The following is a 20695-nucleotide window of genomic DNA, read 5'->3' on the forward strand; positions in this document are numbered from 1 at the left end:
TATGGAGTGGCAATCAGATTCCTATTCACCTTGTGATGTTCAGATCAGAATTTTCTAAAACTCTGAACTCTCCTGATAACTACAAAATAAAAACTTGGGTTTGTGTGTATTTGGCAGGACAGGGAGGCTGGCTAAGAGCTTGTTCCGTGTTCTCAGACTCGGTTTTTGAAAAGATTAAATGAAGAGTCACTGTTTGATGATCCTACTTGGATATGACCACAGAGTTTTAGATTGAATGGCTTTAAAATATCAGACTTTTATTTAAAATCCAGGTCAAATGATTTAAAAAAAACTGTTTCAAGGCTAGAAGAAAGTGACTTTTTGGAGTCTATGTATATTATTATTTATATTACAATAGAACTCAGAGGCCCCATGTGCTAGGTGCTGTACAAATATCACAGAGAGCACCCTTGCCCATAAAAGCTTACAGCCTCCAGTTGTCCCTGTGCATCCACTCACTTTCAGATGGACCAAGCATGCCACATTGTTACCCTCTTCTCCCACCCACTCTGCCTACCCAGGAGCTCTTTGGGCAAGAGCTCCGAAACCTGCAGGCTCGATTCCTGCACCAGCCCCACAAAGGAAAAAGGTCAGCTGTTGGGACACAGCTGAACGGGAGTCACCAGTGGATGGTTCAGAAAGCAGAACCACCTACCCGCTCCCTATGCACATTACTGTAGTGACTGGGTCTCTCCCAGAGAGCTGCCACATATGCAGCTCAGCTTGGCAAGTCATACGGGTTTCCCAAGATCATTATTGTGAGTTCCATAGCTGGAGTTTCCCAATCTCCAGCCCCCCCACCCCCACCTCCACCCAACGGACAGATGAGCTTGTCTAAAAGGAAGCCTTGTTCAGTGGTCTTATGGGTTTTTTTTAAATGTATTTTCTATTTGTTTTTTAATTTTCTATTCTCATTTGATTGACTTTCCAAAGCCTCTGCATGGGGGCAGAGGTGCAGTAACAGAGAAACCTGACCTCACACATGCATGCTGTCAATCATCAAAGTATGGAAAACAAAGCCAGCAATACTACCAGTGTGTAAAATGTGACAAGAAATGAGCGTTGACTAAATGCACTGGGCCGTGTTGCCCCTTAGGCAGGATGCTCCTATCTAGTGGAGAGGAAACTCCACTGGTTTCCTTCAGACTATTATCCTCTGGGGTGTTGTCCTATCTCTTCCTCCCCTTCCAGCTCTGTGAACAAGCTGGGATTTCTCTCCCCAAATACACCCAGCCCTGGGCCCTCTGTAGGCCAGGGTCTACTGCCTGCTAAAGTCCTAAGGGTTCAGAGGTGAGGGAAGATGCTGTGGAGAGGAGCAGCCCCCCTAGACCCATGTGTCCCTTTCCCAGCTGCATCTTCCTCAAACACACACCCCACCCCCACAGCTTTGTGGACTGGTCTCCATGAGGTTGGGCAAGTGGTGGGAGATAACGATGGTTCCGAGGAGGCAGTCTTCCCCCTTCCATGCTCATTTCTGTGCAGAATCCACTCACTCTGTGCCCCCTCCTTCTGCGGGGGATGATATGGCCCTTTGTGACCGATTTGCTGCATGGGGGCGGAGGCAGAGGGCTGGGGGTAATAGCTTCATTTTAGAATGCAAGGGTCACAAGACATTGATCAAAGATTCCACAGATAGAGGTCTGGGGGAGGGCGAAGGCAGGGCTGTAGGGTGTGGATACTGGCAAAGGGAGGAAGCTCAATTGCTGTTTCTATTATGGGATGCAAAAGCAATACTGGCATCAGTTAAATTAAGTCTCTTTCAAGTGAGAAGGTTCTACCAGCAAATTAAACAGGGGGTAAAAAAATCATACACAGCTCTGATGGAAGCTGCCTGGTGGTGGTTGGCTAGTTATTTAGTGCTGAATAGGGAAGAGGGGCTGGTTATTTGGCAGCATGGTGATGATGGAGCAGGGACAGGTTTTTTTTTCCCCTGTGCCACTGAAAGAATAAATAAATAAATAACTTCAAACCATGTGTCATCAGTGCAGCTCAGCAGAGCCAGCTTTGAGCAGGGCCAGGATGCCACCACCCTTCTCCCTGCTTCACCAAGGCAAGGGCAGTGCCAAGAGATTGACACTGATGGGAAGAAAACACAAGTCATGCGGGATAGATGCTCACAACCCCCAATGCCTGAAGATAATCAGCTGGGGACTTGGGTTGCCAAGGACTTGATTTAAAAGTGTTACTTGGAACTTCCTTTTGAAATAGGAAATAGGATGGGGGTGGGGAGGGGAACAGAGTGGGGCCTCCTTGTCCCAAACTCAATATCCAGAACCTGTGAACTTGCAGGGGAGAGGTGTTTTTGTCCAAAAATTCTTCCAACCTTGGGCCATCTTCCAACCGTGGTGATATCCCAGTGAAATATAATGATGCCTGCCATACATACACTCTGAGGTCACAGCATTTCCAGTTTGTGAAGAAAGGAAATAGACCATATGTTTCAGAGATAGGGCCCAGGTGCCACAGTTTGGATCCAGACTTTCATCTGAATCTCAGTTTCCCCCATGCTTCCAAGGGTGTTTGGATGTGGAATATAAAGTGGCTTACTACAAAGACAGGGTCAAAGAGGTGACACTCAAATCCAGATCCAAACTGCCCTGGAGTTTTGGGTTTGGTCTGGGTTGGGATCCTTTATTCCAGCCCAGGTCCATCCCTAATTCCTTGAAAGGAAAAGAAACAAAAACAATGGACTAAAAGGTGCCTTAAAGTATCAGGAGAGAGGCTAACAAGGAAATAAATAGTGATAAGAACAATGGTAATACTCCTAATGTCACGGCAGCTCTGAAATTCAAGTAGTGTGCACGTATCAAGAGCACTTCCTTCAAGCCTCTGAGGCTCGGAGGTCGGATTGTGTCCCACAGTTCACTGGTACAACCAGGCCCCTCCCTTGTAGGCATGGAATTGGGGGAGGGGAGAGAAAAAGTGGATGCAGTCACTGCTGATGACCATGTCTTTACTGTACCCCCTTGATGCCATGCTTCAGCAAGATAAAAAGACATCAAGATTCTAGTCTGTTGGTCAGAGGCCCATCAGCTGCACCTCAGAGCTGGAAGGGATATTGCTTCAAATAGTACCCCATCCTCCTGGGCAGTGGCAGCTGGTCCACCTCCACTGTTGACTTGTTGATCTGTAGCCGGCACAGGTGCTGTAGGCTGGGGACACTGTCCTTGCGGCTGAGCGGCCGTATCAGCTTCAAGTGCACTGCCGCAGCCACCATCTCCTTTTGCACGGGGGACAGGGGCGAGGGCGGTGGATAGGGGGCCTCATTCTTATTCTCCACTGTGCAGGACATGACATAGTGCTGGATAAGGCTGACCACATCTGGGAAGGCCAGGATGCGGGGTTTGGACAGGCAGTTCGAGTCGAGCCGGAACTTGCTGTCGGCATATTCAATGCGCACGTTGGTGGGACCCCGGTTGGTCTTGACAGAGAGCGTGAACAGGTAGCTGGGGTGGGTGCTGTCCCGTACCAGGAAGGTACCCTCAGGCATCTTCTGAAGATGCTGCTTGGCCTCGCTGGCTGTGATAGATCCCCAATACCAGCCTGGAAAGAAAGAAAGAAAGAAAGAAAGAAAGAAAGGTCACTAGACTGAAAACACAGGCTGCTCATAACAGGGAGGCAGGAGCAGGCTTTATGGGAAATACAGTAGAGATGGCATAGTCAAGCTCTGCAGGGTTTCCAGCTTATGTTTTTCATCAGTGTGCTCAGGCTGGAGGAGGGGAGGCCATGCTGCAGTGTTTGGGGCTTACAGAGACAGAGGAGCCAGTTCCTCTTTCTGTCAATGGAAAAATTAAAGGCAAAGCTCCCATGTATGCTAGTGGTGGGCTACTTTGTGATATAAACACTGGCTGTGTGGTGGCTGAGACCGGGACCACTCATTGCTCCGATAAGTTTCCGCTGTAACAGTTTCTGGGGCAAGACACATACAGCAGACCAACCTTAGTGCCCAGCAACCCTCTTAGGAAAGGAGTTTCTTCTTGGAGGTAGCTCACAGAGAGTTCTTCCCCATACCCTGTGGCCTCCTCACCCAGTAACCTCATGCTGGTTGGTAGAAACTTACCGGATTCTCGCAGGTAGGAGAAGGTTTTTGCAATGCATAGCAGGTCTTCTTCAGGATCTCGCATCTGAGGCAGGTTATTCTCAGGAGCAGGTGCCATGAAGGCAGGAGCAGATTCTCCTTGGAAGACCGTAACGGAGCGAGGTTGCATGATCTGCTCTGACAAATCCACTGCAATGCCTCTGAGCGACTGTCTCCTGATCTTCTCCTCTGCTAGCAAAGGATGGGGTCTGAAACAAAGGACACATTGTATGATTTTTAGCTTGCCTTGCCTAGGGCTGCATTATCAGCTCAGATTCTGCTATGCGTGCTACAGCACGTGTTCTGTAAACAGATCCTCACTATGCTTATGTATCCAACAGAAGTAGAAAAGGGAAAAAACAAACATCACAGAGCTAAAGATGAGCCCCTCGATGCAGGGAGGGATGGGTGGCTTTTTCCACCTTGGGAGGAACACTAGTTCAAACACTACCTTGAAACTCCACACCAAGAGCCTGACATTCCTCTAATCCAGTGGTTCTCAACCAGGGGTACGCATACCTCTGAGGGGTATGCAGAGTCTTCCAGGGGGTACATCAACTCATCTAGATATTTGCCTAGTTTTACACCAGGCTACATAAAAAGCACTAGCGAAGTCAGTACAAACTAAAATTTCATACAGACAACGGCTTGTCTATACTGCTCTATATACTGTACACTGAAATGTAAGTGCAATATTTATATTCCAATTGATTTATTTCATAATTATATGGTAAAAATGAGAAAGTCAGCAATTTTTCCGTAATAGTGTGCTGTGATACTTTGGCATTTTTATGTCTGATTTTGTAAGCAAGTAGTTTTTAAATGAGGTGAAACTTCGGGGTACGCAAGACAAATCAGACTCCTGAAAGGGGTTCAGTAGTCTGGAACGGTTGAGAGATACTGCTCTAATATATAGGATACTGCATTTTTAATAAGGCTGTGGGGAGGAGATACAGATAGGGTTCCTGATGACATGCAGTGGGCCTGATTCTGTTTCACTGGTGTAAACTTCACTGGAGTTACTACAGATTTATGACAGTGTATCTGAGAGAAGAATCAGCTCCTTCACGTTATCCTCCTGTCACTGCAGGTTGGCCTGATCTTGTTATGCCTGTTAGAAGCTAAGCGTGTGCTGATCTTGAAATGCCATCACAGAGGAATAACTAGCCAGTCCCTGGCATCAAATGGCATGAAGGAAACTTAGTGTAAAGTGTAACCACCCAACCCCTGGCATATTTATCATGGTAGAAGGGTTCCAACAATGTAGTGCCATGGTGAGCATTGTTCAGTGTGGTTATAAATCTTCAAAGGGAGCAGTATTGTAGCCTTCTAGCAACTAGCTGTAATGTGTCCCATTGCCCTGTGGTCAGTCCTTCTCTGTACCATGGGGAATGCTAAAAGAAGGTGTGACCTGTGGTGAGAGTACAGGATGATTGAGTGTGACGAGGGAGCTCTCATTCCCAGTCAGACTTCTAAGTCTGAGGAATCAGCCCAGAGTTTTCACTGCCAAGGGAATGTACAAAGCTGCGTGTCCTGCAGGAGTCTGAAAATAAGCAGCACGTGTCTCGGTGCTCTAGGTGAGCAGCACCCCACATGCATTGCTCCTGCATGTGAAAATCCTACAGAGCTGGCAAGAATGAAATGCAAAATTAAAGGAAAGAGAACAAAAAGAGAGCAGCTGATAGGAGGGTCTGATTGGGCCTGGCTTGGGCCTTCCATCTTCTGGCACTCTTCACCCTCACTCAACCCTGTGCCACAGCATATCTCAAATGTTTATCTCTACTGCACCTGGCACCAAGGTGACCTCTCTAGGGTAAAAAAATATAAGGTAAATGTGTTCCCAGGGAAATGCAATACAATCCCCAACTTGAGACCTAGGGACTATCTGAAGCTAATGGAGATTAAAAAGGCAGCTGCAGCATTCTCTCACATCATAGGAAAAAGAGGGCGAGAGAGGACGGATGTCCCTGGCGTTTCTCCTCCAATCTTATCAACTTTGTGCTTTGTATAGACAGTGACATTTAATGGGCACACAAATGTGGACGAGGCAGGGGATAAGGTTACAGACTGATCTTCCCCACCCTACCTTGACTTGGCCCACTCCTCTCTCCAGCCCTCTCACCCTGCTGTATCCCAATTGTGGGACAAAGACCCAAAAGGAGAGACATATGAAGAACAATAGCATGGAGGGGATTGAAGGGGAGCTTTTCCTTTAAGAGAGAGAGCAAGCTGCAGTCAGAGTTCCATGGTTCTGCATTTCAAATGTAGCTAGGTAGAGAGTTTTTATGGGGCCATAGGTAAATCTGGCTCTAAAGTGAGGGACACACAGTATTCTCAAACAATGAAGGGCAGTCAAGGAGGACACACCTATCCCACAAAATCAAATGCTCCACAGACTTTCAGAAGAGACTGTTGTGAGTTAAAACATCAGCCAAATACATCCCTGGTCTTCTTCAGCCAATCCCTACTTTAGAAAAAGCAAGATATGACATGCATGGACTTTGAATCCTGCCTATTAATTTCTATCCTAGAAGACCTCACCTGCTAAATCTTTGTTCTAGCCCCTAGTCTTCACCAGTATTCTCATAACTAGTGTACAAAGCGTTTCTCTGTGGCTCTTGTCTTGCAGGCAATGGCTCTGGCTAAGATTCCCTTCCATGGTAGCACTGTCATGAAGGAAGCCCAGGCACTTTCTCCAAGGAGAGTCTCACCTGGGTATTATTCAGTAGCTTTTGGGCACTGCCTGTACTCTTTCAAAAAGAAAGAGTACAGGCCTGATCCTCCACTGCCTTGCACCTTGTGTAATCACTGTGCAAAGTGGGTGTCAAATGCTTACTCTCAGTGGAGGATTCAAATTTGGTAGCTTTCAACACCAGCAGTTTGTGTTGCACAGGTATAAATGACTGCACAAGGTGAAAAGTAAGGGAGGAGGAGTCCCATAGTGCATAGGCCCCATTCCCAGCTCGAGAACAATAACACTGCAGCTTGGATTCCAAAATTGAGCTTGCTTCTTCTTGGAAATGTTTCTGCTATGCCCACAGGCAAAGTCTTGTGTTTAAAGAAATGTTTTCTTGTTGCTAGCATGAGAACCATTTTGCTTTTTAGACACCCGATTTGGGAAAGGGATTAAGATTTGTCTGAGGGAGATGGAGAGATCAGGAAGCGGTTTTGAATGGAATCTTTAGACAATCACTAGGAACCTTAACTGATCATTTATTTGAAAGTTCTGCTCCTGCTTTCACTATGCTGCTTCTGTATCTTCCATTTGTCTCGTGGAATGCTGTCTCTGAACCTCCAGGACCCATCTTGAAGCCACCCTGGGGAGGCCCTTTCACTAAAGGAAGCTGTGAATCCATTCACTTTTCACTTCAGAGATGTAGAAAGGGCTCAAATCTTTAAACTCTATGTACAATCACAGGTGCTGGAACTAGGAGTGCGGGAGGTGCTGGCGTACCCTCTGGCTTGAAGTGGTTTCCATTATATACAGGGTTTACAGTTTGGTTCAATAGCTCTCAGCACCCCTACTATAAAAATTGTTCCAGCACCCCTGTGTACAGTCCCCTCTCTGTAGTCACAAGGGCTCTTGTGAAGTGGGGCCAGTGTGGATCGGAGAAAGATGAGTTCACCTACAGTGCTCATCCTCTGGCTCCCATATGCTCCCTGACTATCCTGCCACCTAAAACCCGTGGAGCCCAAACCCCCATGCATTTCCAGAGGGGGTTCTTCCACAATATCCAGGGAAAGGCCACAGGGGATGCTGCATGGATTGTGCTCCCCTGTCCCCTCCCATACATATAAAAAGCCTGGGGTGACAACCTCTAGTGACCACAGTGCAGTGAAAGAAAGTTTCAAAATCCATGTGTGGCAGGAACGTGGACCCATTAATGGAGTCTAATAAATGATGAATCAAAGGTGGCTGAGCTACTAAACAAGACAAAAAGAAAAGAGGTCAAGGATCAGAAATGAACAGGATACACTGTGACTACAGCCGCTATTATGAACCAGATAAAGAAATATGTGGAAGAAACTGTATTTATAAAAATCAGCAGGTCCAGTTGATATGCATCTTTTTGTCCTAAAAATAGCAGCAAACAAACTTTTTCTGACACCTCGAGAAAAGCCCTGGAGAACGGAGAAGATACAAGAGCGCAGACACAAACGGTACCAATTAGAGTGATCTTTGCCATTCCCTCGGTGATAAGTCAAACTTCATAACACACATAGTGAAACAGTACAGGAAGAAGGGTCCAGTCCTACACTCCTTATATTGGCAAACTCCCATCAACTCCCACAGGACTTTTGCCTGAGTAAGAAGGGCAGGATTGGGTCCAAAATGCATACAATTTTAGAGGACAATGGAACTTGGAGAAATAAACAAGCAGCTTTATAAAGACAAACAGTGGACAAACCTCCCCCATTTGAATGAAATACAGGTTATTAATGGATGATAGATATGCTGAAGATGATATATTTGCACTTCAGTAAAGTATATGATAGTGTCCTGCAAAGCTTAACCTGAAAAATTAATTTCAAGCAGCTTGACTATGAGCACTGTCATGTGGGCTGAAAACATGGGAGAAATCAAGCAAAGGAAGACATAGGTTGAGCAGCAGGAAAATATTTGTAATAGTGAGCTCTATGAGAGACATTGGAGGCTCTTTGGGGAAGTGGTGGAAATCCCCACACTTGAGTCACTTAAAAGTAGACAGAGCAGAAGTATAACACTGTGAGGAAAATCTTCTAGTGGCAGACAGGATGGTTAAAATGACATAATGGCCAGACATTAATGAAGGTAGGAGCTTGCAAATATTTCCAAGTGCACAAATGCCTGATATATTCATGCAGATCAGGTACGTACATATGTAGATGACCCATTTAATGCCTAACTGGCCATGTGAGCATGCAAATGCCAATATGCATGCGCCAGCCAGGGGTACTTACATGATAAAATTAGGCATGCACAAGAATTTATTTGCACCTTATTGGCTATCTGGGGCACTAGGGCTTTTCCCCATCTTAAATTTTTATAATGCACTGTATGTATACACATGTATGTGTACACACACACAATCTTTTATAGAAAAGCTATCCAAGAAGAAATATGCATTCATTCTATATATTCATTTAGAATTAGACAAGGACAGTTTAAAAAAAAATCCTGAAAAGCTTTTAAGGTAGTAAATAGTTCGTTTCTATGGAGAAATCGGATAGCTCCTATTATTCTGTGCTTCTGCCCTCTGTAGTTTTACATATGATACATTGTATAGCATAGTCAGATTTTTCCCCTAGCTAATGTTTACCCTGTAAGGACCTTGAGTGCCATGTGATTTCTCAGCTATAGAGAGAGCATGGATATCAGGGTGTCCGTTCATGCCCTTCTTGGACAAAAGATATAAAAAACCAGAAATACAAGACACCCACATGTACTGAGGGCCAGATACTCAGCTGGTGCAAATCAGCATAGCCCCATTAACTTGAATAGACCTACGCCAGTTTATACCAGCTGAGGATCTGCCCCAGAGTCTGTTATTGACAATTCTCAAATCAAACGTTTAAAATGAAGGCTGCGAGGAATCTTACCCCTGAACACAGAGGATCATGTCACTCCAGGACCAGGAAAAACGCATTAAGTCTTCAATAGGATGGGGAAAGGGTCTTCCCCCTTTTCTTGCCTTCTTCTTCTTTGTTCCCCAGAGGGGCTAGGACAAGTCTTTAGTTAGGAATTCACAGGAAGAAAAGACTGGACTGCTCCCAACAAACCTCTCCCACGGCACTCTGGAGTTCACACACCGGGAGAAGCCAAGCAGAAAGCAAATCAGGCTGCCCAGAGAAAGACTTTACTGATTTTTCAGCAACTTTAGCTAGGAAAATATGCGCAGTCTTGGTACTGTTGAAGATAAGAAAATATATTCTTGCTCTGATTAAAAAGAAAAACAAATTAAAATGACCAGAGAAAAGGAAAAACGATTTTAAAAGAAGGAATGAAATCTCCTTCAGAACGACCTTTCAAGTCAGGATAAAGCTCCTCCGAAATAACAATAAATATCAATAAATAATCTCCCTGAATGTAGAACTGGGAGAGCTGCAACCTACTTGAACGCTGGCTCCAGGAGTAATGAAGCTCTGGAAAAAAACACAACTAAGTAATCTTTTGTTTGCCCCTTTTAATCTGTTCCAGGAAGTGACGGATTCCTGGAATTGTATTGTATTCACATCACTGTTCTGACATTAAAAAACAAAAAGTATAAATAGACGTGTCCATAATGGACATCTTTATGTCAGCACTGCACTCCAGAGAATTGGGGGGGGGGGGGGGGGGGAAGAGGGAAGGGAAGAGCCTCCAAAATATACCAAAATCCCCAAGGAAAAAGGCAGGATCAGGTCAGATTGGTCATCTCCTTCCAGGGACCCAGCTGAAAAGTTGTAAATTGTTTTCTGTTTTATAAAGCATTTGGCTGCTGTCCCTCTATGTGTTCAAAGAAATACCTTTGATAGATTTCCAAGAACTTTCCAGGAAAGCAGGGCTGGACCATAGAGCTCTGCCAATCAGAGCAAACCGAGGCTGGGCTGGACCTCAGAGTTCTGCCAATCAGAGGCGAATGAGGCTGGGCTGACGCTGGAAGCTGCAATGAGCCCAGCCCCACAGTCACAGAGAAACGCACGCACACAGTAGAAAAGAGGGAGGGAAATGCAGGCAGCAGTTACAATCACCAGGGGCCCTTTATTCTCTGGAGTGCATATGACTAGGAAAAAGCGAGATTAGAAACCTCGCTGACCATTCCCAGATGGCTATGTAAAAACAGAGAGTTGCTGTAATGCACCCCCTGCTGCAAATATCAGCAAGTAACCTCCTTGTTAGGCTGATATGTACCACAAGGCTGTGATCAAGAAATTTCCCCTCCTCTAGTTTTAACTTGAAGCATCAACCTTGCCAATACCCCCGCTTTCTCATAAAAACAAACAATCTTTCCCTTTCCTCACCAACCTGGCAGTGTCTGGCCAGACAGGCTGAGATTTCAACACAGATTCATGTTTTCCAAGTGGATTTGGTGAAGGTGAAAGGTGCTGAGTTGACAGCCCCAGAGATAATTCCTCTTTAATTCACAACACAAGGACAGCAGGGGCAACAGCTGAGCAAACGCCTTCTAAGGAATATAGAAGGTAAGACTGAAAGGAACTTCCTGGGTCACTGAGTCCAGTTCCTGCTATTGCAGGCAAGCCCATCCTATAATCCTATTAATAAATTTATCATGTTCCCTCTTCAAACTAGTTAGTTTGTTTGCCCCCATTCCTCCTACTGGGATGCTGTTCCAGACCCTCACTCCTCTGATGGTTAGAAACCTTTTTCTGTTTTCCACTTAGATTTATTAATGGATAAATGAATAAATTCAATACCACCCAGGCCAATGCATCTCAGCCACTGACCTGTGGGGACCACCTTAAGGGATAAGACAGTAAGCAGGTCGAGCTCTAGAGCAGTGGTCAAACTCTTTACCTCACACTCCCCTTTACTCCTGTCCGTGCCCCTCCCGGCCGCTCTGGTTGAGGGGTGGGGGATGCAGACAGGAGTAAGGGGGCCAAGGCTGGGGCCACAGCTGAGGGTGGAAGAGGGGGGTATAGCCTCAGACATGGGCTGAGGCCAGGGCCAGGACCAGAGTTGGGTGGTGCTCCCTTCCCACCCCCCTGTAAGGGCTGGCCTGGCCCCAGCCACACCTCCCCCCCAAAAATGTTCCTCCATGCCCCGCTAGGAGAGTGTGCCCCATAGTTTGGGGACCTCTGCTCTAGAGAAATTGAATCCTTGGAACCTCCACTGTGACTGTCTACAAGAGTGCCAGTGAAGAGTCTCTTATAGTCAGAAAGACAGCTGAACACTAGACATTGGGCTGTATAGGGTGGCCAAGTGCCCTCGTAACCTGGGAATTTCCTAGTCTTTGAAGGCCATCCTAGCCTCCGGGTAAGGTTTATAAAACCAGTGATTCCCCCTACCTTCAGAGACACTTTTAACGTAGCCATGTAGCCTCAGGAAAAGGGAAGGGGGAAGAGAACAGAGCAGGTCCCCTACAAGCTGCCAAAAAATTCCATTTGCATCTTCCTGACTTTCCAGGTAGTAGTCTCTGGCAATGACTAACCTTTACATTCACAGTGCATCTTCCTCTTCAGTTATGAACAGGAGTTAAGAGCATAAGAATGGCCATACTGGGTCAGACCAAAGGTCCATCCAGCCCAGTATCCTGTCTACCGACAGTGGTGCCCCAGAAGGAGTGAACGTAACAGGTAATGATCAAGTGATCTCTCTCCTACCATCCATGTCCACCCTCTGACAAACAGAGGCTAGGAACACCATTCCTTACCCATCCTGGCTAATAGCTATTAATGGACTTAACCTCCATGAATTTATCCAGTTCTCTTTTAAACCCTGTTCTAGTCCTAGCCTTCACAACCTCCTCAGGCAAGGAGTTCCACAGGTTGACTGTGCGCTGAGTGAAGAAGAACTTCCTTTTATTTGTTTTAAACCTGCTACCCATTAATTTCATTTGGTGGCCCCTAGTTCTTATGGGAACAAGTAAATAACTTTTCCTTATTCACTTTCTCCACACCGTTCATGATTTTATATACCTCTATCATATCCCCCCTTAGTCTCCTCTTTTCCAAGCTGAAAAGTCCTAGCCTGTTTAATCTCTCCTCATAGCCTCTAATCTCTCCTCATTGAGATTATAGATTTATTATATTTTAGGCAGGAGCACTGCAGCTCCAGTAGGACATGGAAGAGACATCTTCACAGATTTCTTAGGTTTGTAATCAGGCTCTATCTAGTGGCCATTTTCTGAAAAACACTTCTCTCTCTCTCCCCGAGGAGTAGGAGTACATAACTAAGTACTGAGTGGCCAATGCCAAGAATCAACAAATGCACTCAATTTGATAACTCAGTTCTTTGGTGCTGTGGGAGTGGTGGTATGTGGGTGTGCACAGCAGTAAAGAAGTATACTGGTGTGTGTATATATGTAACTCAGTTTGGTAATCCCCTGAGAGGTGGTGGGTAAATCTGTTCCAGTGAATGTCCTGTTTCTAAGTACTAGATCTATTACTAAAACCTGTCACCGAAATATGGAAGGAGAACAGCCACATTTTAGTCAGATCTACACACACTCCCTTTTCTGTCTGTATTTAACTTACAGATGGTGAGGCAGATCCTCAAAGTTCCATTGACTTCAATAGCTCTACATCATGATACATCAGCTGAGAATCTTGCCTCTCATTCCCATTCCTGACATCCCTGATGCTTGCACCAATGCACAAAAAAGGTAATAAACAAAACAGAGAGCCTGATTCACCATTGTCCCTCACCTTGAGTAATCATCTACCCCTGTGCAAAGCCAGTGTAACCCACTGCCATTCCGACTAGGTAGGATTCTATACCCTCTTTGCGCTCACTGGTGTAAATGTCTGCAAAAGATACAGGTCAATGGAGAAGAAGAACTTTGAATTGGGACTTAAAAGACACAGCATTACTTACTGCTGACCAAATGGAAGAGAATTCGTTTAAGAGAGAATTTCAAAGTATATCAAAGCTTTGGGAGGGTTTACAATAATGATAATGGGAAGTAAAAAATATAAAAGTGAATAAGATGACAACCTCCCTTAGGAAATTCCACCAACACACTATCACCATCTACTGGTAAATGCCTGTATATACGAAAGGATAAATGGGCCTGACTCTTCTTTTCACTGACACTTTACACGACTCTAGTTGTGCAAATGGCCCTTAAAGTGGGTTTAAATATAATTGTTGCCCACTTTAAAGTTGCTTCACACTGCCAGAGGGGTGTAAAGTGGCCTTACTGTAAATGAGAATCAGGCCCAGAAATGTTTCACATGCACCATTTACCCCTAAATGTAAAATGTTATACCCACAAAGGACAGGAAATTCATAGGTCAGGTTTTCACAACAGCCTTAAATCTAACCCAACTGCTCCAGTCTGCTATCATTTGATCCCTAATCCCTGTAGGATCCCTTCACAAGGAGGCAGAGCTAACTGCAGGTTTAACAAGCCACCTCCTAAGCCACCAGAGGAGCTAGCAAACAGGAGCAGGAAACAGCGGAGTTTTGCAAGGGAGCGTGAGAGCCAGTCACGCCTAACAAACACACTCTAAATTTAGGCCAATAATCCCCCCCAAAACAAAGAACGAACAAAAAACCCCACAACAGTAAAAATAATGCAGGCAGAAATGCAACAGCAGATGGGGGCTATCCAATTCATTGCACTGAATGCAGCATGTACAATTTCCTGCCTTGTGAGCAGGTGGCATGTGTGTATATTTGGTGCGATCAACTCATGGCCCTCAGAGACTGAGTACTGGCTTTTGAGAACTGAGTGGCTGAACGGGAGGAGCTAAGGGAGACAGCGATGCACATAGACGAGACCAGAGATCGGCAACCTATGGCTCACGTGCCAAAGGCAGTACGCAAGCTGATTTTCAGTGGCACTCACAGGGCCCGGTTCCTGGCTGCCAGTCTCGGGGCTCTGCTGCTGACCTGGGGTTCCATCCGCTGGCCCCCTGCCAGCCAGGGTCCCGGCGCCAGCCCCACTCGGCCAGCGGCCCGCTGCCGGCGTGGGAACCCGGCCGGCGGCCCGCTGCCGGCGTGGGAACCCGGCCGGCGGCCCGCTGCCGGCGTGGGAACCCGGCCGGCGGCCCGCTGCCGGCGTGGGAACCAGCTGCCTGCCTTGCTCAGCACGCTGCTGGCCTGGGGCAGGGCCAGCCCACAACATTTTGGTACCTGAGGTGCGAAGCTCAAATGACGCCCCCATGCCCCCTCGCTTGGGCCAAAACTTGGAAAGGTCTCAATTCTGCCTTCTTCCTGTTCTACTCCTCTCATGGTACTGCTCTGCTACCTACCCCAATAAAGGAGAACTAATAACTTAAAATGCCTTTTTCAAAAATGTTAAGGAACACTTAACTTTCAAACGCCTGAACAACAAATGTAACTTTTCTTGTCTGCATAGTAAACACTGGCATTGAGTAATCAAAGTGGTACTTTCCGTGCCTTCTTGGTTGCAAAGTTTTGAACTGCTTCCTGAAGGTCCACAGTCTGGGCCAGCTCATGGTCTATTGAGATGGTTGCAAGGTTGACCAGCCTCTTCTGTGTCATTGTGGAGCATAGATGTGTTTTTATTAACTTCAGCTTGGAGAAGCTGCATTCTCCACTGGCAACTGTTACAGGAAGTGTTAGAAGTATGCGCAGAGCAACAAAAGCATTTGGAAAGAGGGTGGTCATCTTATTTGTGCACATATATTCCAGAATAGCCTTTGGAGTTGATCCTGCTGAAATGTATCTTGAAAAAGAGCTTTCAGTTCATCACCTAAATCACTCACATTAATATTGCACATGTCATCACGTATCAACACTGTGTCTAGTGCCCTGCATTGCTGGTGTAGGTCTTCTTCAGGTATAGTGAGGAGTTATGGAATAAGCATACAGCATCCCAAATATACTGCTGTGTTTCTTGAGCTGCATGAAACGTTCTTCAATTGACTGTATTGCACAGTCTAGCCCCTGGTTAAAGAATTCAACTTTGAATTGTTGTTTGGGGTCTCTTATGGGGTTATCCCGTGCCTTGTAATCAAAATGTTGTCTTCTTCTTCGGTGACTCTTGTATTCTTGAATGGGTGGGAAAATAGCTTCAGTGTCAAGTTCCTCTGCCAACTTCTGTGCAGTCTTCAGAACGTTTTAAAATCCCTCATCTGAGCAGTAAGACTGTAGGTATGACTTTGCTTTGTCCAGTTCTTCCATTGCTCCAGATATATTAAGGTCAATACCTTGAGTCTCTTGCTTACAACATTTATTTCAAACAGTATGTCATGCCACAACACTAAGCCAAGCCACACAGAAATTTGAAGTTATGTATGTTTCTGGTGATTCCGTTTCCCTCTGCCTCTGTTCTCCCATGAACAGTTCCTGTCATAGCATTTTCCTCCATAATGGCAGCTATGGCATCAGCTATCTTCCCTATTTGGTGTTTGATAGGCTTTATCGCCTCCACTCAACTTTCCCATCGTGTGGCACTCAGTGGTTTCAGTGTCAGAGAGGATGTTCCCAGATGTTGCTTCAAAATTTGCCATTGATGAGTTGATGCAGAGAAAAATACATAGATGTTTTGAATTACATTAAAAAATTCAGCAGCCACACTAGAAGCTGATGCTGCATCACTGACCACCAAGTTCAATTAATGAGAACTGCATGGGACAAAAAAAGCGAGGGTTTGACTCTCTGATCTGTGTCTGCACTCCTCTGTTCTTTCCTCTCATGTTGGCACCATTATCGTAGCCCTGACCTCTCATGTCAGCTATCGCAATTCCCGTGTCTTCCAGCTTTTTAAGAAGCACATTTGTCATTACCAGCCCCTTTTGTATCATCAATGTCAATAAATTCTAGAAAATACTCTCTGACAGTCACCATTGCAGGGACATTTTCACTAGGTTCTGTTGTTGTTACAAAACGCACCATTAAAGTCATTCGTTCCATATGGCTGATATCAGGTGTGCAGTCCAGAATAACACAGTAATATCTTGCTGACTTCAGATGTGCCACAATCTTCTGTTTGACTTTTGTCGCCAGTAACTGTATGATCTCATTTTGAATTGTTTTTCCAAGATAGTGGTGGGTGGTGACTCTTCTTAGATGCTCCTGGAATACAGCATCAAACTCAGTCATCGGCTCCAGAATTTTAAGGAAGTTTCCCTCGTTTGGCACATACAGCTGATCTGAAGTGCCAGGCAGTGCTAGGTTTTGGGAAGCAAGCATTCTCACAATGGCAGTGAGCCTTTTCAGAACATTTTGTTAGTAAAGAGACTCTGATGCAATCTTCTCTTGATGCTGATCATCTATGGTGGCCTTTAACCTTAGTCTCATCTCAAGCTCTTTCCACCTAAGGAATGCTCTCTGGTGATTTGCTGACTTCTCATGGCATGCCAGATTTCTTGCCAGATTTTTCCAGTCCTTTCTTCCTGTCGAACCCAATGTGGCTGGAACGTTAGACTGGAAGAGTTTGCAACAAAAACAGTATGCAGCATTCTGGATTTTTGAGTACATAAGCCATGGCCTCTCCACTTTGTCACCATTGGGGATTTCACACCAGTAATGTGTTGGATGGAAACTTCTATTTTCATTGTCTTTGGGGAACATGAAGTTTTTCCCTTGCTGTGGCCCATGCAGTACAAGGAAGTCTCTCACGCTACTGCTCAAGTGGGTCCACAGTCCTGGATCATCTAGACTTAAGGAACTCAGCAGCAGCTGTTGCTTGCACCTCCACCGCAGTCTTCTCTGATCTACACTTTTCTTCAGGAATGTGCAGGGTTACATCCATTTGAGATGAAGATATGGATGCTGCAGTAAGCTGCCAGGTCACCTGCACTCTTGACTAACTGGAAGATCAGGCATCTCTTCACCACTCACATCCTCACTGGGGCCAGAAGGTTCACCGTGAACATTTGTGTCTATGTATCTCAGGAGAGCTCCTTCCTGCTTCGATAGAAAAGCTTTCTTTGCTTTCTTTCTTTTTCTGAATGCTGCCTTGGAAGGCCATTTTCTTCTTTCACTCATGACTGCTGTTCTGTGCCGGCTATAGTGGCTCTCAACACTCAGTTAAAGGGGACAAATAAGCAGGCTGGTAGCCGGGCCTGAGTGAGGGAAGATATCAGCGTCTTAAGGACCTAACTGGCTCCTACTGCTTCAGTTGACTGCCTGTTCTCCTCCAGTGGGTTCAGGGAAGCAGCAGAAACAGGAAGCTCCCTGAGAAGCTGGTGTTAATCAGTCCAGGCTCCTGGGGGTGCTAGAGAGGTACACAAGAGGCTCCTCCGCCTCTCTCTCCCTGCAGCTCCTGCTGCTTTCTGCTGTTCCCTCTCACCTTTTCTCCTGCCTGCCTGTTATGTCTCTTGTGCCCTCCTTCCTCCAGCACAGCACTCCACGAGCTCTGTGCATCTAGAGCAGAGAGAATACATGTGCACCAGCAGCAGACACAATTTTCTACACTCTGGGTCCTAGTGGTATGTCCCCCCCGGCCCAGTCTGGCACCTGAGGCGGCTGCCTCAGTTTGCCTCATGGTAAGGCCCGCCCTGCCCCGGGGTCCCAGCTGCCAGCCCTGCTCAGCCTGCTGCCGGATTGGGGTACCGTCCGCCGGCCCCTTGCCAGCCAGGGTACCAGCCACCAGCCCTGCTCAGCCCACTGCCAGCCCCAGGTCCTCGCCACTGGTCTGGGGGGCTCCGCTGCCAGCCTGGGGTACCAACCACCGGCCCGGGGTACCAACCACCAGCCTGGGGCTCTGCTCCTGGCCTCAGCCCGGCGTTCTGCAGCCGCCCCCAGCTGTGGCCCACTGGTCCCAGCCTGGGGCAGTGAGGGGTGCAGACAGGGGCAAGAGGGGGCACAGCTCAGCACCCCCACCTTAAAAATTGTTCCAGCGCCACTGGGATATTTTTAAGTCCTGATTTGCTGCTTACAGAACTATCACGCCACGTGGAACAGTGCACTGTGTTTGACATGGTGCGTGCTGTCTGTTGCAATTTTTTTCCCCACTGTGAGTTGAGGGGTACATTTGACAAAATGTTAGCTCCTAAGAAAGCAAAATTAGATGTCCATTCATTTCAGTCTTCTTCGATAGACACATTTGGATTCATTCAAAAGAAGGACCGTGCTGTTTATGCTTTCTGTTGTGAAAGTGGTGTTTGTCGCACATCAAGTGTTTGACACCATTTTGAAACGAAGCACAAAAAAAAGCAACACTTTTCTTGATGAAGCAGACAAGACTGAATCAATCAAAAAAGGCAGTAGCAGGATATGAGAAGCAAAGCAGTGTTTTTAAATACTGAAATGTAAGTAAAAATCAAGCCACAGAAGGAGTTACAAGATTGCACAGTGCATTGCAAAAACTGGAAAGCCATTTACAGTTGGGGAATATATGAAAGAAGTTTTTCTCAGCAGTTCGGAGGTTTTGTTCAATGATTTGCCAAATAAAGATATGATCGTATCTGGAATAAAAGAACTGCCTGTCTCTGCCAGAACAGTTGGGAGATGCGTAAGCGAAATGGCAGAAAAAACATTAACTAAAAGCAGACAACTGCATTAAAAGATACAGCAGTGTTTAGTGTTGCAGTTGATGAGAGCGTGGATATAAACGACGTTCCATGTTTGGCAGTTGTTGGAAGATATTGTGCTTCTGATGAAATCCAAGAGGAACTTTGTTGCCTAAAACCCCTGCGTGGCACAACAAAGGGAGAAGATATAGTAGAAAGTTTTCTAAACCATTTTGAAGAACGAGGAGTTGACATCAGAAAAATATTTTATGTGACAGACAGTGCTCCTGCCATGGTCAGAAAACAGAAGGGATTTGTAAAAGTTACTTGAAGATCAAATTGGCCGTCTGACAGTCAAATTTCACTGCATCATCCATCAAGAAAACCTGTGTGCTAAAATTTCTAATTCAGAGCTTAATAATATGATGAATACAGTGGTGCAAATTGTGAATTTCCTTGTTGCTCGATCTGCTTTGACTCAGACTGTTTCAAGCTTTGCTAGAAGAGATGGACAGTGCTAAAAGCGACATCCCACTTCACAGCCACATTTGGTGGCTTAAGTCGTGGCAAGGTTTTGGTGCGCTTTGTAAACTGTTTTGATGCAATCAAGGCCCTTTTGTCAGAAAAAGGACAAAACTACCCCAAACTGGATGATGAAAAATGGCTGTGTAAGCTCATGTGTCTAACTGACATCTCCGCTCCCCTAAAGGAACTCAACCTCTGTCTCCAGGCTACTGGGCAAACGGTTCCGGGTCTTTATGAAGCCTGGAAGTCATTTGTTGTAATACTAGCAGTTTTGTCTCGGGATATTCAAACTTAAACTTTCCGCTACTTCCAACACGTAAATGAGCTATCGACACGTTGCACTGTCAGTGTCGATGAGATTGGAATGTACATGCAAGAACTGGAATCAGAATTCTAATTGGTACTGAGGCCAGTCAACTGTACAAAATCGCTTCAGTTTACCCTTAGTCATTGGATCTGATCCAAATACCTTCTAATTTACTAAAATACACTCTAGGGGCGTGCACCGTACCCTACCTCCCGTGCTCTGTTCCTGTCCCATACCTACAGGGTAACTCTGGGCGTCCCCAGGTTCCAACAGATCATATAATCCAGATTTCAAAAGATTTCTACTTTATCCAAGGGACTGGTTCCCCACCGTTGCCCACAGCTGCTTCTCCACTATGTGAGTGCGTTGCACCGTTGTGCCCTCCGGGGTCGATCAAACTGCGTCTCCTCTGAGGCCCCCCGATGAACTCACCAGGGCACGCTGGGCGTCGGTTGTTGCTGCAATCCTCGACCTCCGGAAGGGATCCGGGCAAGGCTAAATTGCAGCCTCGTCGCCCCACGTTGGGCACCAAAAGCTGTTGCCGGCACCCAGTGCTGAGAGGCAAAACAGCAGCAGGGGTTTGTTACCCAGTGTGTTTCACTCAATAATCACAACAGGGTGGAGAAGCAGAAAAGTTTATTTGCAGCTGCAAACAAGGTACAGGGAGAATAGAATCTCAGATCCTGCACACCAGAGCATGTCATTACACACACTTTTAT

The 20695-nt window shown here is 46.1% G+C and overlaps 1 protein-coding gene across 1 annotated transcript; it reads right to left on the minus strand.

The window, feature by feature from the left end:
* Positions 1-236: 236 nt before the first annotated feature.
* Positions 237-10532, minus strand: CISH (cytokine inducible SH2 containing protein). The gene is made up of 4 exons (XM_048857712.2): positions 10430-10532; positions 9659-9965; positions 4061-4287; positions 237-3543 (listed from the first exon to the last, which is right to left on the minus strand). Exons 2-4 carry the CDS (start codon positions 9703-9705, stop codon positions 3041-3043), a joined length of 777 nt encoding a protein of 258 aa, XP_048713669.2. The 5' UTR covers positions 9706-9965; positions 10430-10532; the 3' UTR covers positions 237-3040.
* Between the last annotated feature and the right edge of the window lie 10163 nt (positions 10533-20695).

The sequence above is a fragment of the Caretta caretta genome, chromosome 7 (assembly GCF_965140235.1).
Source record: "Caretta caretta isolate rCarCar2 chromosome 7, rCarCar1.hap1, whole genome shotgun sequence".
In the NCBI taxonomy this organism is placed as follows: domain Eukaryota; kingdom Metazoa; phylum Chordata; order Testudines; family Cheloniidae; genus Caretta; species Caretta caretta.

Excerpts from the sequence above, each read along its gene's own strand:
- CISH (XM_048857712.2), bottom strand. The coding sequence starts at position 9,705 with ATGCGTTTTTCCTGGTCCTGGAGTGACATGATCCTCTGTGTTCAGGG. Across the intron at positions 4,288-9,658 it reads ATGATCCTCTGTGTTCAGGG|ACCCCATCCTTTGCTAGCAG; the intron begins GTAAGATTCCTC and ends CCTTTGTTTCAG. Across the intron at positions 3,544-4,060 it reads CTCCTACCTGCGAGAATCCG|GCTGGTATTGGGGATCTATC; the intron begins GTAAGTTTCTAC and ends CTTTCTTTCCAG.